At 36.2% G+C, this 18,205-nt stretch overlaps 1 protein-coding gene across 4 annotated transcripts in view; it reads right to left on the bottom strand.

Annotated features, from left to right (window-relative positions):
• KAT6A (lysine acetyltransferase 6A) overlaps positions 1 to 18,205 on the bottom strand; it is a 115,171-nt gene that overhangs the window by 51,817 nt on the left and 45,149 nt on the right. For all 4 annotated transcript variants that reach the window (XM_045879902.2, XM_064585491.1, XM_045879901.3 and 1 more), the window contains exons 3-4: positions 4,579 to 4,687; positions 771 to 886 (exon numbers count right to left, since the gene is read on the bottom strand). In XM_045879902.2, coding sequence (XP_045735858.2) covers positions 771 to 886; positions 4,579 to 4,687 — 225 coding nt within the window. The remainder of the gene's footprint in view (positions 1 to 770; positions 887 to 4,578; positions 4,688 to 18,205) is intronic.

Genomic DNA, 18,205 nt, shown 5'->3' with positions numbered 1-18,205 from the left:
AAACAAAAACATGTGAGGATTACAACTTCATAAAATCTAGGAAGCTTCAATGATCTCATAAAGGAGATGAACTACCATAACAGTAAAACCTTCTTTAATTTGTATTAACTGAGTTAATGGACAGTCTGAGTTAGCACAAGTTTTGCTTCAACAAACCTTTAATAAAGAACTACGGTTTCATAACTTTCAAGTTTATCCAGTAACCAGATATAAGCTAACTTTAGTTTTCTAATGGAAAAGAGAAAAGAACCATTTGTAGTTAATATACTAACTGACCATTCCTACTAAGTGAATGCCTCCATACTACTCAAATTTCAGGAGTATTTCTTTAGGGGAGGCTGGGTAGCTCAGTCGTTAAGCGTCTGCCTTCAGCTCAGGTCAAAATCCCAGAGTCCTGGGATCGAGCCCGACATCACATTGGGCTCCCTGCTCAGCAGGAAGCCGGCTTCTCCCTCTCCCACTTCCCCTGCTTGTGTTCCCTCTCTGTCAAATAAGTAAATAAAATCTTAAAAAAAAAGGGGGGGGGTTCTTTAAAGTAGCTTAGTCTCTCTGCAAACATATAATTAAGGTGCTTTAGAAACCACCTAGAAAGAATTGAAGTCTCAAGGAGTAAGTATTCTAAACTAATGATGTGTAATTTAAAGAGACTCCTGTTTCAAATTCTGCTGGATCAAGTGACTAAAAACTAGCCAACAATACTTAAAGGAAATTACCAGTTGTACATTCTACTTCTAAGTGAAATATTCACGTTGTAAGGCAAAGATACTCACTGCATTTTTGCCTTGATCTCGACAGGAGCTGCATGTTTTACACTCAATGCACTGCCACCGTAAGGCCTTCACTCTAACCGTTAGTTCAGGGGAAAACTTTAAACAGGATGGATGACCTAGTAAGAGGAGAAAATTCTCAAATGAAACAATCAAGGATCATTTTGTAATTGTATTAAAGGAATAATGTAGAAAAAGGCAATTACCTTAAATCAAAAAGGTATCAAAAAAAAGATGCTCTTGGAAGCTTGCCAGACATGTCTCATCAGGACTTGGCATTCCTATTCAGTTTTATTGATGCTAAACAGTACTTAGTACACCACCTCCCCCCACAATGTGATTATAAAAAACCTGACAAACTCCTAAATTTTATTAAGCCTGCATTAAAGCATTATGTGAGTACACATGCTTATATGTATACCAACACACAGCATGCCCAGGCCATTTCTGGAAGGATACACAAAAACTGTTTGCAACTGTAATGTCCTAGGATATGAAGCTATAACTATTTTGAAGGAGAAGGATTTTACCTTTCACTTCACACTTCTGTGCTCTCAATTTTTAAAACAGTAACATACTACTTTTATAACCAAAAATACATTTTTATTAAATCCCATCATTTAAAGTGAGTTATTTTAGCTAAAAACTAAAATCTAAGCAATATTTCTATTGTGATCAGAATTAACAGTAACAGGGAAAAAAAGTCTCCTCTTCCAAGAGTTAGTATCCATTTGATTATCAAATTTTAAGAAGTAAGTCTGCCCTCACTCTGAAAAGATCTGTCCCTTTCCTCTAAAAGTTGGTTACATTTTTATTTTTCTTTGGTGAGAGAAAGGGCTAGTTATATTATTTTCTCTCCTCTCCTTTCTATTCCTAAATAAATTTCTCTTTTATGAGATGCTATGAAGTTTACTATCAAAACATCACTGACATCAAAGGAAAATGATAAAGTGTAAAAATCTCATTCATAATCTCTTCTTCCTAGATTAGCCATTCCCTGTTCTACTTTTCCTTTTTAGATTTGCTAAAAGCCCTTGCACAGTTTTAATTATAGGGTATGTACACTTTTATTTTGCTTTTCTTCATCCTTTTAGTCAAGTAAACGTTATATTTATATTCCTTAAACTGAATAATTCCACTGAGTTGATACCCTATAACCTACCTCGCCATTTCCCTATTGTTAACTATTTAAACTATTACCCATAATAGAACACTACAATGAATTATTTTATGTTTACAGATTCTTTCCTTCTTTTAGATTAATTCCTGAAAGTGGGGTTGGTAAGTGAAATGAAAGAAACATTTCTGTAGCTTGAGAAGTAGATATGCACTGCCAAATCATGTTTCCAAATCCTCCGATATAATATCTAGTGCTACCAGCAAAGTGCAAATGTTTTACCACGATTTCATCAGCTCTAGGTTTGGGTTCTCTTATTGTTCAAATTTTATTATTATAAAAGATATAAAATGACACTTCACTGCTGCACTGGTACGCATGCTTATTATTACTTGGGTAAAATGTTTTCTTAGTATGTTCAACAATTAACTTTCTCTCTTAGAAACTACCTGTTCATAGGCTCTAACCTTTGGACTTCATGCTAGAAATGTAAACATGCTCTTCACACTTTATAGCTTTTGGCCCTTTACCATATTTAATGCAATTATTTTCCCCAAACAATTCTTTAAAAATTTTCTTTTTAATTTTGGGTATTTTAGTTCTCAGTTTGGAAAGTATCAACTGTCATATATTTGACTATATCCATAGTTTTTTCCTTTGTTACTGTAATAGCCAGGGTCCAAGCTGCCTTCCAAACATTCTTGCCTTTTGGCAAAAATACCAATTGACACCTGTGTAGTTCCTCCCACACTAAACAGGGCTGATCTGTGTGCTGAAATGACAAGCTAAGGCTAGGTAATAAAAGATATTGCACCTTGTTCTCTCTCTCAGATACCTGCTTGGGGGAATCCAGCTTCCATGCTGTGGGCATGCTTGCAGCCCTCTGAAGAAGTCCACATGGCAAAGAGCTGAGGCTCCCTGGCAAGAGGCAGCATTAACGTGCCAGCCACGTAAGTCAGTCAATGGAAGCCTTCAGGTAACTGAGTACCAGTTAAAATCTTGACTGCAACCTCATGAAAGATCCCAAGTCAAAATCACTCAGGTAAGCCACTCCCAAATTCCTGACTAACAGGAACATGAATTAAAAAATACTGCTTTTAGCTGCTACATTTTGGAGTAGTTTATTTCCACAGTAATAGATAACCAATAGTTATTTATTCTAATAGTTCTTTAAAAGTTCCCTCTATTGTTTTCAAATTGCAAAGAACTCAGAGACCATCTCAAATATAATGGGTCTTACAAGGCAGGGCTACCACACAACTCCCCGCCCCCCATTTTATTCCCATCTCACCTGAGCAGATCTATTTTTATCTGTTTTATAATACTTAGGGTCCTATATGATTTTTTAAGGATTCTACTATGAAAATAGTTTGGAAATCACTGCAATGTAGGATATGTCACTATATTTTTGTCTAATATTTTATGATTTTATGGTTTATATTTTACTGTAAAATCCATCCAGACTTCATTTTGGTTTGTGATACTATGCTAGATATGATCACCTACTACTCGAGATCTTTTGCCACCGCCTTCAAAAGCCTTCTGTAAATAAAATCCAAAAAGCTGAAAGCTATACTTCCTAGACTCCTTTGCAGCTAGGCTCTAGATATGAATTAAATTCTACCAACTGGATGTGTTTGAGTGATTTTTTGAAAGGGAGAAATGAAACAAAGACCACTTTTCTCCTGGTACTGACTGTTTTCTAATGATAAAGTCATGAAAATGCCAGTACGCATCCACTCTTCACCTTCATGGCTATCCAGAGGCAATTGTGGTAATGGCCAAATTCAGTCTTTCAATAATTCAAATTCAGCTACAGTCCTGTAGCAGCCTCCTGCTTCCACCTCTTCCAAATGGAGGCAGATATAAGTGACTCCTCTGGTGGATCAGTTCTGTGATATTCCAGAATCAGTCCTTAAAGCCCAGCTTAGAGCTTTCCTCTTTAGCCCTTCTAATAATTCATAAACATCTGGTCCTGGTATTAAATTTCTTTCCTCTTGAAGTATCTTAGTGGTTTCTGGTTTCTCAACTAAATAATGATTGTTACAGATATAAAACACTGAAAATTAAGCCAATGATCAAAGATAATATATAATGTTGGTTTACTAATACGGCCTTCCTACAAAAACTTGTAAGATCTGAAAATGTAGACCAAGAATATCTCTGGAATTGACAAACTAGGAGAGTCTTTGCAAAATCATTTTTAGAGCCCAGGATTTCACACAGCTCACTAAATTGCAGTGTCAACATTCCATTTCCCAGCGTGAATATGTAAGTTTCTATCAAGAAACACAGATCTGTTATCATCCTGGTTCTATTCATAAAGCCTGAGGCATAAATCAAGAAAGATAAGTAGTGATTATTAAAGAAACTAGCAATAATTTCAAACTGATTGCTGTGATTTGAACAGATGTTTGATAGTCAAATATAAAGATCAACAGGAAAAAATAAGTCTATGGAAAGATTTAAAAAAAAAACAAAAAAAAAACCTAAGACCTGATTTTAAATTAACTGAATAAAACATTTCAACTATACATTTAAATCCTTCCCTTGTCTAGAAGCTCGTCCCAGTTACCTTAAACCAGAATCAAATTAAAGTATTAGTTTTATAAGGATCAAGGATACCATCTCAGTTAAATGCACCTCCCTCTTGGCTGACAGCACATGTCAGAAGGAATCCAGGGGATTACATACCACTGTTACCACAGTCGGCACAGGAGATGAGTTCCTCTGGCTTCTTTTCTCGGTTTTGTTCTTTTGTACCAAGACAGAAACTACAGATGGGGATTGGTTCAGCAACGGGCTATAAAGAAAAAACAATTCACTCAGGTACGAGTAGTTTTTTTTAGTATTAATACAAAGACATTAAAATTACAGTTTTAAATTCCTATGAAAGTTATATGTAACTTTAAGACAACTGTATCACTCTCCTAAATCTCCGACTAAGTAAGGGAATTTTTACAAAGCCTGCTTTGGCTGGACCTTTACAACCAGTCCTTGTAGTGACAACTTTGGTCCAAAAAATCGTATCTCAATTGGTCACTTAAAAACTAAATGACACAGTATGGATTAAACAAAGCAAATCCTTCACCGAAGATTGAAGAAATTCAACTGAACTAAGTGTAAGAAATCACAGTCTCAGTCCTTAAAAAGTTATGTCATGTGGGACAAGTGACAAATGTACAGAAATAAGCACCACATAAGGTGGCAGACGTTAAGTGCTAGAAGAGACAAACAGTAAGTGCTCTGTACAAATGAGAAAGAAATTTCAGTTGCAGTTTGGAGGAGAAGGGTTGAAAGAAGAAGGTAACATGTATTAAGTACTGGTACTATGCTATGGGATCTTAACAAGTTTGTCCAAGGACAATAGATAGTAATTGTTAAAACTGGGTTTAAACCTAGGGTTCTATGTTCCTCTACAGCACCACCCCTGCCCCTCTAGCCCACAGGATGGAGAGAAAGGCAGTACAAGTGGTATAAACAAGATGAACTTAGGTGTGCAGATTGCTAAAGCCAGTACTTAAAGGGTCCAGTTTCTGTGATAAGTGTGGGGGTGCGGGTACGTCAGTTTGTGAAGATTGTCACTGAATGTCTTATAGAGAAGTTGCACTTCATCCCGCAGGAAGAGAAGAACAATAGAAGGCTACTGAATCAAGAGATAATCACCTATATTTGAGGGGGAAAAAAAAATCCAGTAGCAATATCAAAGACAAATGGGGGAAAAACCTAAAGGTAAGGAGAACATTTAAACAATGACTACAATAGTCTGGTGAAGACAAGATAAGAACCTGAACCAAAAAAAAAAAGGAACAGAAAACAATAGCTATGGACTTAGAAATCAACTAGTTATGGAAGTTAACAGAAAACGAAACGAGTTAAGTATGACTGACTTAATGAAAAGATGGTGTGAATGGTTAGGTCATTTTCAAGAAGAAAATCAGGAGAAAAAGATGCTGAGTTTGATGTTAGATGTGTTTAGCTGGAGGCACTCTCAGTCAAATCTCAACCATTTATATGGGACAGAGATATAAAGCCCTCAAGATTCTTTGAGTCTACTGGAGAGAACAGATTAAATGTCTGTCAGTACTATGACAGAAGTGTTACAATGAGAAACAACGGAGGAAGGGAATCAAGTAGGAGAAAGGGCTGTCAGGGGAAGGTTTCCCAGACTTAAGTTCTTCTGGAGTTCTTAAGTTCTTAAGTTCTTCAGGGAGACCACCTGATGGGGGTGTTCAAACAAAATACAGAATCAGTTTTAGGAGGAGGGGGATGAGCTTAGTTTGGGACTTATTGAGCATAATATGCCTATGGAGCATCCATGTAGCAATGCCCATGGACTTTATGATACAGGGATCTGAAGTTCAAGAGAAAGGTTAGTCTGGAAATAAAACTCTAGAAATCATATACCTACAAAATGGCATTAAGACCTTCAAAGTTGATGAGTTCTCCCATGGAGAACAGGGAGAAAGAAGAAACCTAAAGTCAGAATACCAATATTAAAGTGGCTGTTAGAGGAAACAGCTTGGGAAGGAAACTGATTAGTGAGACAGTTGGATGGTACATTAGTAATGTCCAACACAAGCAAATCAATAGTATTCCTTAGCGAAGAGATTAAATGAGAGACGAACAGCTGGAGGTTGTCTTAATAATTCTGACTCTGGTAAAGATGGCCACACCCTCGCCTTTTACTAACTAGAATTTAAATAAAACTTTGGGGAAAAAAAAGGAATATGAAAAAGAACGGGCGAGTAAAGTCAGGAAAGACTTCACCGTGAAGTAGAAACTGCAAGTAAGTAAGCTCTCAGTGAACAGTCAAGTCACTGAATGGAAGCTATTAATAGCATATTTAACTAACAAATAAATGGCTTAAATCCAGAATATACAAAGAACTCTCACATGTCAGTATGGAGAAGACAGACAGTTCAATAGAAAGCTAGGCAGGGGCGCCTGGGTGGCTCAGTTGGTTAAGCAACTGCCTTCGGCTCAGGTCATGATCCTGGAGTCCCGGGATCGAGTTCCGCATCCGGCTCCCTGCTCAGCGGGGAGTCTGCTTCTCCCTCTGATCCTCCCCCATCTCATGCTCTCTCTCTGTCTCATTCTCTCTCTCAAATAAATAAATAAAATCTAAAAAAAAAAAAAAAAAAAAGAAAGCTAGGCAAAAAACTTCAACAGGCACTTCAAAACAGCAAATATGTGAATAGTATATAAATGGCCAATGAACATAAGATACTCAACCTCATTAGCCATCAAGGAAGATCTCCAAGAATGGGTAGAATTCGAAAGACTGGCAATAGTATTGATAAGAAAGTAGGACAACAGAACTCTTACACTGCTGACAAGACTATAAATTGACAAAACTACTCTGAAAACTATTTGACATTATCTACTAAATTTAAACACAGGCATATCAAGTGACCCAGCACTTCCACTCCTTGCTATATATCCACCAAATGAAGTACACACACACGTACAATAAAACATACACAAACATGATCAGAACAGTATTCATAAAATTTACTGAAACAAAAATTACCCAAATAACCAGCAATGGGTGCACAGATAAATTGTGCTATATCCATACAGGAGAGTATTAAACAGTAATGAAAATAAACAAATTACAGTCAACAACTTGTATTACTATCACAAACAATACTGAATGAGAGAATAGACATGGAAGAATAATACTGCATCATTTTATTTATATAAAGTTCAAAAAGAGTTCTACATTGTTGTAAGTCAAGACAGCAGTTAACCTTTAGAGAGAAAAGAAGAGGTAGTGAATTGGAAAGGGACTTCTGAGGTGCTGGTAATGTTCTTTTTCTTGACCTGGATGGTGGTTTCATGGAAGTTAATAATATTTAAGGTACATATTTACAATCTGTGTACTTTTCTGTATGTTTATTTTAATTAGAGAGTTATCAAACTTAAACTAATGAACATCTATAGAGTAGGACAATGTTACCTTTGGAATATTCTGAAAGAAATACCAACGGTGATTTGGACATTGGAGTTTGGAACTTAGAAGAATAGGCTAGAGAGATTTAAAAGACAGCAACATGCTAACTGACAGCACCCAGTGAGAAGAAGGAGTGAAGTTGTAGTAAAGGACAGAGAGCAAGGGGAAGAGAGTGGAGAAGTGAGATAAAGTCTAAGACAGAAGAATATCAACATTTAGAAGCATGGGTGGGTGGGTGGGGAGAAACAAGAAAGGACCAGTCTGAGGGAAAACAGAACCAAGAGGAAGTGATGGCACAAGAATTACAAGAAGCAGAGAGCGGGCGCCTGGGTGGCTCAGATGGTTAAGCGTCTGCCTTCGGCTCAGGTCATGATCCCAGCGTCCTGGGATCGAGTCCCGCATTGGGCTCCCTGCTCCTTGGGAGCCTGCTTCTCCCTCTGCCTCTCTCTCTCATGAATAAATAAAATCTTTATTAAAAAAAAAAAAAAAGAAGCAGAGAGCAACCAACGATCAATGTTGGGAAAATAAAATATCTACTGGATTGTACAACTAAGAAATAGTTGGAAATGTCACTAATAGTCTTTTTCAGTGACAGGATAAGAACTAAATTCACAGGAACCAACAAACTGCCATAAAGGGACAGAGAGCAGACAGGAGATAGCTTTAAAAAATGGCAACGGATTTTCATGTGTTCTAGGTATTTGAGAAAGACTAAACCTAATTAAATATGGAAGAGAAGACACACATGGTCAAAGAGATTCAATAAACAAGAAATAACAGGAACATAATATATAATAAGGCTTAAAGCTGCACTGTTCAATATGGTGAACACTAAAACATGTGGCTCTTTAAGTCTGAAATAAATGTGATTCCTCAGTCGCACTAGCTACATTTCAAGTACTCAACATTCACATGTGGCCAGTGATTATGATATTGGACAGCACAAATATAGAACAATTCCATCATTACAGAAAGTTCTACTGGATAACACTGGTTTGGGAAAAAAGGATGAATTTTAAAGCAAGGATAAAGGGACTTTATAGTATAGGATGATGTACTTGCATATTGTTTATAGGTGAGATGGTGGGAAAAGGGAAATGTTGAGGGTGCTCATTTCTGACAGCCTCATTATTTCTGGAAAATAGGAAATTAAAAATCGCCTGCCAGAAGTGGGGCAGGAATTGGACAGATACAGCAGGAGACAGTGAAAGCTGACTGAGAAAACTGACAAGTGAGATTGGCTGGGTCCAAGAACAAAGATAATGAAAACAACCCTCCTATCAAAATGGAAGGTGGACAAACATTTTTCAGGCAAGAAAGAATCAGAAAAATATGTATTAACAGAGAATAAATTCAAAATAGAAGAGAGAAAAGGCGATGGGAGTCCCTGCAAAAAGGCCTCCATCTCTTCACTAAAATAGAAGACAATCTCACTTGCTTAAACAGAATTAGATAGGTATGGGTTTGGGCATTTACAGAGAGCAAAAAAAGTTTGGAAGTCTCTGTGTGGAAGATGAAAGAGAATCAATTAGTGATGGAAAATAAAACTGTCAATCAGCCCTAACCACACAGCTAAGATCGGAAAGTTCAATTTGTAGTATTTCCAACCAAAATGATTATACAACTTTCCTTAACACGTCGAAGCCTTGGACTGACAAAATCAGAGAGCTGTAGATTAAGGAGACAAGCCAAAGTGTAAAGTCTACTACAATGCAAATACAAACATAGGTGACCTTTGAACAACACAGGTTTGAACTACCCAGGTCCACTTATAAGCAGATTTTTCTTACAGTATACTACTGCAAGTGTATTTTATCTTCCCTATGATTTTCTTATAAGATTTGTTTCTCTAGTTTACTTTATTATAAGAATACAGCATATAATACATATAACATAAAATATGTATTAATTGACTGCTTATGTTATTAGTAAGGTTTCAGGTCAACAACGGTAGGCTATTTAGTGAAGTTCTGCGGAGCCTACTACACAGAGGTCAGAGTGCTGCGTTGTTCAAGAAGGGTCAACTAAAATGGTTGGCCACAAAGTTGAGGCTGAACATCATAAGCAGAAGGGGGCTTACAAAAAGTATTTGAAGTTAAGGTACCAACAGAATCCTAATGAACTGAAAATAAAGGTCCAGTAGGAAGTAAAAGGATTGAAGACTGGGGTCTACAGGGAAAGTTTAGAATTTGTGATTTCCTAAGTATAAAGTCCTAGCTAATAAAGGAAACTTCGAATCGCAAATGTGCATGAATTCTTTAATATTTAGTAGGCACTATTCTAGACATTTGAGGGAAGAGTGGTGAAAAGGCAGCTAAAACCCCAATTTTCATAGAGTTTACACTCTAGCTGACTATAGAAAAAAGTAAAATTAAAGATAATAAAAGTAGGAAGTCAAGAAGCTGGGAAAGCATTATTTTAGAAGAATCATATAAATGTGTTCAAGTCAGTAAAAATGATGATTGAGCCCCAAAATAGGAAAGTTTTACAAAAACTCTTCCGAAGTTTTAGAGAAAACATTGGTAAATGACAGATACCTACCCCCAAAGCACGTACTTTAAAAAAAAGTAGAGATCATGGTATTAGTAGATGGGAAGAACTTGATGTCAGAAGAATTTGTTAGTAAAGGAACAAAAATCATCTTAGAGGCAGTGAAGACCAAGGAATGTGTTAATTCTTCTTCTTGGGTCTCTCCCCAGCCCACCCTCTTTTTAAAATAGGGTATGAAAATGGAAAAGTAGCTCTACTAGTAGGATATGGACATAATTCAATGTAATGACCTACTAGTGCTAAACTAGTGGTACCACTTTCACAAATAAGTACATTATATTACTTCAGCATTCTGGTTAAAAAAGGAACAAGTTGGGGGGTGCCTTGATGGCTCAGTCAGTTAAGCATCTGGTCATGATCTCAGGGTCATGGGACAGAGCCCCACACTGGGCTCCACACTCAGCAGGGAGTCCGCTTAAGATTCTCTCTCTCCTCCCTCTGCCCCTCCCCCCAATAAATAAATCTTTAAAAAAAAAAAAAAAAGGAACAAGCTGTGTTCAGATAAAGAATCCCGTGTAGGGTGTTATATGCAAACAATGAATCATGGGACACTACATCAAAAACTAATGATGTAATGTATGGTGATTAACATAACATCATCATCATCATCATCATCATCATCATAATAAAAAGAATCCCGTGTAACCTGCAGCTGTGGTGGAGATGAAGAAGCCTACATTATAACAAGAAGCTAAAGAGCAGGGGTGCCTGGGTGGCTCAGTCGGTTAAGCATCTGCCCTCCACTCAGGTCATTATCCCAGGATCATGGATGAGCCCCGCATCAGGCTCCCTGCTGGGTGGGAGCCTGCTTCTCCCTCTCCCTCTGCCCTTGGCTCCCCTTGCTTGTGCTCTGTCAAATAAATAAATAAAATCTTTAAAAAACAAACAAACTAGTATCTTGAAAAAAAAAAAAAGCTAAAGGGCAGAGCAGGAACAGTAGTATACTTCAAACTCAGTTACCATAAATAACATACATTAGTAATAGCAAAGTACTTGCTTAATCCGCTGCTACTTTCAGGGATAGATTAGATCACACTTGAGGGGGGGACACCTGGGTGGCTCAATCATTAAGCATCTGCCTTTGGCTCAGGTCATGATCCCAGTGTCCTGGGACTGAGCCCTGCATCAGGCTCCCTGCTCCACGGGAAGCCTGCTTCTCCCTCTCCCACTCCTCTTGAGTGTGTTCCCTCTCTCACTGTGTCTCTCTCTCTTAAATAAATAAATCTTAAAAAAAAAAAAAAGAGAGAGAGATCACACTTAAGGGAGCAAACATACAGGACGAAGAGAAAGTCTGAAAAACAAATTGCTGTTATTCTCCAGCATAGGAAATGCAGTCTTCAAAAATTAAAACTATGTAGCAACCTGTCTTCAAATATGTGTCTTTATCACCTAGAACTAAAATAAAGTTCCCAATGGCAGAAAATGTTATTTAAAATCATACCTAAGAAATCCTTAGCAAAACTGTCCCTATATGTTCCTGTATATCCCCTGTAACATTACTGCTGTTAATATTTTTACATATGATCAGTGCTTCATATTAGTAGATTTTTTCTATCCCAAAACAAAATAACTAAGGTCATTTAAATCTGTTCATTAAAGTCGGTGAGGGTAGCAATTTAGAAAAACTGGCTGCCTCCTTACCTTAGAGCTGAGCTGCGCAGAGTCTAACTCAATTACTCTAATACTTATCAAATGACCACAGTCTTAGACCTTGCCTACTTACTATACAATTTGCTGACTGTTCTCAGTAATGACAACCTTACCCAAGTTTAAACAGTATTGATATTTTTTTTAAGTTTTTATTTAAATTTCAGATAGTTAACATACAGTATAATATTAGTTTCAGGTGTACAATTTAGTGATTCAGTATTGATAGTTACAGTGTGAAAATCAGACAGGCTGAAAAGATATTTGCTAAGTCAAATACAGACTTTGGTCCAAACAGACTCAAATTACATAGAGTAAGTTTTTAGGAACACAGGGCACTGCAGGTATAATTTCCTTAACCTAAACATTTCACACTGAAGATATTTACTCTTTGGCATCATAGAACCAAGCACAAAAATGATAAAATTTTCAGCTAACAAAACAAAAATGAATCCACAGAGAAATACTACTACTGGCAATGATTATATCTTGATAATTTCAGGGTATTTTTTAAAGTGTAATTTGGGAAGGAATAGTAATACTTTGAGGATTAGTCATTTTAGCAGATAAGATTACAAGCCCAAAAAAGTGACTTAAATAAATCATCTAGCTTACAATATAGATCTACAAGTTTTTCTTTGATCAAACAGCACCACTAACCAATAATTCTGTGATTTGTTTTAGAATATGCCTAAATATTGTTTAGTGCATAAAAAATTACAACTCCAGATCATTCTCATTCCCAAAATACTAATGAGCAGGAAAGTTAAGTCAGAAAGAGCTAAAACTACATTGGGTTCACTGTAAGGTTTGAACCTGAAAGGTACTGGGGTGATTTTAGGACAGTGAAGAGACATTCGTAACATTTTCCAAGTGAAACTCTACAAGCTGGTTTCAATTTTTCTGTATCACAAAGATATAATAACAACTGATAACTTATGAATACAGTTTTTAAAAACCTGTGTAGAGATATGCAACATGCCATACAATCACTGTTCCCGGACCTGTCCAAGCATAGTCTTATAGCTTACTGTTTTCCTATCTATATAAAGTGAACCTGTTCCTACAGCTAATAAAACTTTTAAAGTTTGTAGCAAATGACTTTACACACCATTAAACACAGCAGCCAGAGTGAAACTGTTAAAAGGTAAATCAGAGCACGTCACTCAGCTGCCCCAAACCCTCCATCCAGACCAGTGGTTTTCACCCTAGATTAAATGCCAAATGAACTACAAGGCCCCATGTGATCTGCACCCCTACATATAAATACACAATTACCTCTCTGACCCATCTTCTGTTGCTCTCTCCCTCTTACATTCTACTCTAGCTTCCTTGCTTGCTTCTTCTTTAAAAGTCAGACGTTCCAATCACAGGGCCTTTGCATTTGCTTTCCCTCTCTCTGCAATGCTCTTCCCTAGACCCTTCCAAACTTTAATCAAAAGCCCCCTTCTCAGTAAGGCTTCCCTTGACCACTGCATCAAACATTTCAAAACAACTCACCAATGACAATAATTTATATCCCCCTTCCCTGCTTTATTTTTTCCCCTTAACCCTTTTCACTAACATACTGTGTGTGTATATATATATCTTATTTGTCCCCCACTAAATATAAACTCTATGAAGATTCTGCTTTCCATCTGTTTGTTCAGGACTATATTCCTAGTACTGTGAACAGTATTAGGACCTTGTAAGAATAGTGCATAAGATATAGTAGGCATCCAATAAGTATTCAATACCTTAATTAAATTACCTTGTAGAATAGAAAAATACTATCTTAGAACAATGAGTTCACAGAAGCCTGATAAAATGTGTGTGCATCTTAATAATATATAAATGCTCTACTGTTTACAAAGCAATCTCACACAGTAATTTCATGGACTCAATAACTAAATTAAGATTTCTGCCATAGCAACCCACTTCCATTCAATTTCTCCAAAGTAGGGGGGAGACTTGTGGTAGCAGGCACTTAAACTGTACCTTGTGTCATCTGTTGCCTTTAGGGTGCCTTAAGCACCATGCTGAGATCTCCATAATAATCACCAGATGGCAGCATTGAGGCAAATACATAGTAAATGCTGTGATAAGTAAACAGTTCAGTAGCATTTGACTTGGGCTTTTGGAAATAACTTTTAAAACCAAAACAGCAAAAATTTTGCCAATGATCTCTGCTATAAGATTTATACTATGAAAGGAAAGAATTTTTAGACACAATCATTTAGAATATCTTAAATATTTCTGTAGAATCTGAGACATTCCAATCTGAAAGTCCAAATTTTCCCCCAAAGACTTCTCTTTAATTTTTTTGAAACCATTATCCACTTGTCATTGTCTCCATTTTCTAATATCTTCTGAGGAACTCAAATCCATCTTCTTGTCTCTGTTCTTAAACACTGACATAAAGAATAGTCAAGAATCTGTTTTGTTAAAAAAAAAAAAAGTTTTGTTCTATGTAATTATTTCTAGTTCTCTCAAGACTGAACTGAATGATAAGTTCTAGAATTTATGACCACCAGAATTTTCAAAGGAAAAAACTGCACACTTAAACTTAGACTTATGACTTCAGGAACCTCTAAGAAATCATTTCATAAACTATCAGGCAATAAAGATGTGTGATTTTTTAAAAGCTACAAATTTTCTCAAGTTTTATGGCCACTGGAAATTACTGAGACAAATTAACATAGCTAATATTAAGACTATGAAAGTACATAACTCATATAAGACTCTCTAACACCCAAAGATGCACTAAGCAATAACGGTCATTCATTCTTCCTTAGACTTAAATACAAAGTATCCATAAAGAATTATGAAAACGTATTAAGAGCTTATGTTCATCTATAATTACTGCAACTCATTTTTTAAAAAATCAAGTAGTATAACACAAAGGACAAATATATGTAATTCCACTTATATGAGGAACCTAGAGTAGTTAAATGCATACAGGCTGAATGCAGAATAGAGGTTAGCAGAAGCTGGAAGAAAGGGAAGAATGGGGAAGTTATTCCTTAATGAGTACATACTTTGAGATGATGAAAAAGTTCTGGAAATGGATAGTGGTAATGGTTTCAAAGCACTGTGAATATACTTAATGCCACTGAATTATACACTAAAAAAAAATGTTTAGAATGGTAAATTCTGTTATTGTTACAATAAAAAACTGAATAAAAAATTAAGTGGAATAAAAAAATTAAGTGGTATGCTTCAGTCTCACAGATCACATGACTTAAGCAATAGGTCAAAACTCACACAGTGATAAGCAACTACTTCTAATTTGTCTTCATTTTTTTTTTTAAGATTTTATTTATTTGAGAGAGAGAGCACAAGCAGGGGAGAGGGAGAAGCAGGCTCCCTGCCAAGCAGGGAGCCCCAATGCGGGGCTCGATCCTAGGACCCTGGGATCATGACCTGAGCCGAAGGCAGCCGCTTAACCAACTGAGCCACCCAGGCACCCCTAATTTGTCTTCATCTTAAAAATCTGTATCTTTTAACTGTTCCTGTGGAACCCTTTATTATGTTAATCTTGACTGTAGTAATTAATTAGACTTAGAAATACAGCTTCAATCCCCCTCAAATGAAAGAAGTTTTAATTACTAATCACAAATTCTGGCTACTGAAATTAAATGTTAGCCATTTTATTCTCACTGTACCCACATCAAAGTTGGTTTCATCTTTTAATCTCATTACATAAAAATAGCTCACCCTTATACCTTAATATATTTCTTGTAAGACAAGTCTAACAATTAAAATCTGTATCTATCAAGCACTGGTCAGTCACAAACTAAAACCTTTCTGACTGGTAAGTATCTGATCCAGCCAGGTTACCCTGCATGAAACACCATAAGCTCCTATCAAATCTACCCACCTAACTCACTTCCTTACTTTTCTTCAAGCTACCTCCTTGCCTACCTTTGAATTCTTCTAGTGGTTCCAAAGTATTTGTTTATCCTCCCCCTTTCTTCTCACGCCATTACAATCAAGTAAAGTAAATTTAACTGCAAGTTCATTTTCCTCAATACCCAAATAAATACCCAAAGGATAAAGAGGAGGTAAGTTTCAGCTTAGGAAGGAGAAAATTATTCTTAGGCATGGTATAGTGAAAGAAATCAAAATGATGCTCAATGGCTGAGCACAAGGAAAACAAATATTAGGTTATCAAAATACCATCCAAAGTATAAGAAGTCTGGTAGATATTACTAGTTTGTTAATAAGCATTGTAACAGAACATGAAAATGTGATAAGATAAAAAAGCAGCAGTACTGACATTTTCAAAGCACTTATAAATGTCAGTAAATACAAAACAAAACCCACACAAAATAATTAGAAAACAATTAAATACTATTCACATTATCCACTTACACACCAAAAAATTCAAAAGTAAGTCTTTTGGCGAGGATATCTACACAATTATTTCTGATATAATAAGGGAAACAAACGGGCGCACAGAACTCACACTAGGAAACTAATGGTTTGTTGGAATGTACTTGTACTTTGTTGAGAAAGCTGAACATTCTAATAGTGTTCTCTTCTCGTCAGGCAAGCCCTCCTTTTGGTTTTACCCAGTTCTTCATGTCTTCACTACTAACGGCCTTGGATGAATTCCTGCTCCTCCCAAATCCTTTCTGACAGTTTAGAATTTAGTTTTTCTTGATCTTTTCCAAAAGACGGAGCTAGGTAAGCAGAAATCACCCTCAACCTCTTACTTCTTAAGTGCACCTTGCACACTGTATGTACTAAATAAGCATTTATTGAAATTAAAATACAATAAAATCATGCTTAACTCTAAAAAGGTTTATCAATTCTTACTCAAAGCTTCTCCTCCGAGATTCAATAATCTTCAGAGGCACTGGCCTTGGGTAGGATTTAACCTCTTTAAATTTGTCAGCACCCCATGCACTACCAAGCACTCCATGGTTGCTTATTAAACATTTTTTAGATCATCTTTTCCTCAAAAGTATATAGTAAAAAATACATATAATAATAAAACAATATGAATGGCCTGGAAAAGAGTCTATTTTCTGTTATTAATAGTCTACAATAAGGTAACCTTGTATAATTTTAATATGTTCCAACATAACCCAGTAGCCATTACAAAGTTTTAATAGGTACTAAAGTGAATTTTTATTCTGATGAGTTCATTCAATGACTTGTACAATTAGACAGAAGATTATTGGTGAAATAAGTTAATGATATAATTAGATCAGTAATGATCAATTTCAGCTTTTACCATGTATGCAGACTACTGTAAATTTAAATGAGAAAGCAATCATCTGTCAAGATACTGTTAACAATTTTCTCTTTCCTAATCAGAGGTAACATCAAAAATAACAATGTGCATATCTGCTGAGCTTAAATTCTATGCTAAGAAACTGTAGAGTTATCTTTCCTTCACATATTCATCAGTTCTTTGAAAGCTCCACTTTCTGTTTGTCAGTGATATATCATTCTCTTCATTCATCTAAATAAGATAACTGCCAAGTTATCACTGCTTCTCCTTTCCTTTGTGGTCCTTTACTTCCTATTTTAGTTTGTTTTATATCCCTATGGCTCTTCCCTAATTCAGAGTCACATCACCATATACAATATTCTACAAGGACTGACTCTTTGTAGTCTTTCTTTGATTTTTTTTTTCCCTGCACATTGCTTCCAGACTAATCCCCATAAAACACTGCTTTTAAAATCTAGTTACCATCCTGGCTCAAAACTTACACCACATACTCCAAATGCCAACTCCTATAGCTTGGTATTCACTTACTTCCACTATATATATATATATACACACACACACACACACACACACACACACACCCCCCAAACTACTTTTCTCACACTATCTTTCACTACTCCCAATCTATTCACTTGTCTTCAGAGATCACACTTAATGCTTTTTCTCCAGGTAATTGTACCCTGTCCCTCAAAGTCCTTTGTATCCCTGCCACTAGGAATCAGCTCAGCAGAGCTCAGAGACAGACTGAGCTCTGCCACTTATGGCTTCACTTTGCCCAAGTTAGTTAGCCTCTTTGGTGTAGAATGAGACAACATACCTACCTTTCAAGTTACCAATAAAGATTAAATAGGATAGTTATGGGAGTATAACTCAAACGTAAGAGGCATCTCATAAATGCTGATTTCTTATATCCCCTTTCAAAATTCTATCTATCCTTCAAAGCTTAT

This window comes from Mirounga angustirostris, unplaced genomic scaffold (genome assembly GCF_029215605.1).
Source record: "Mirounga angustirostris isolate CCGP_5_RB_7025 unplaced genomic scaffold, mMirAng1.0.hap1 SCAF_2, whole genome shotgun sequence".
Taxonomy (NCBI): Eukaryota; Metazoa; Chordata; class Mammalia; order Carnivora; family Phocidae; genus Mirounga; species Mirounga angustirostris.
Note: the sequence above shows the minus strand (reverse complement) of the source record. Positions and strands in the feature narration are given on the sequence as shown.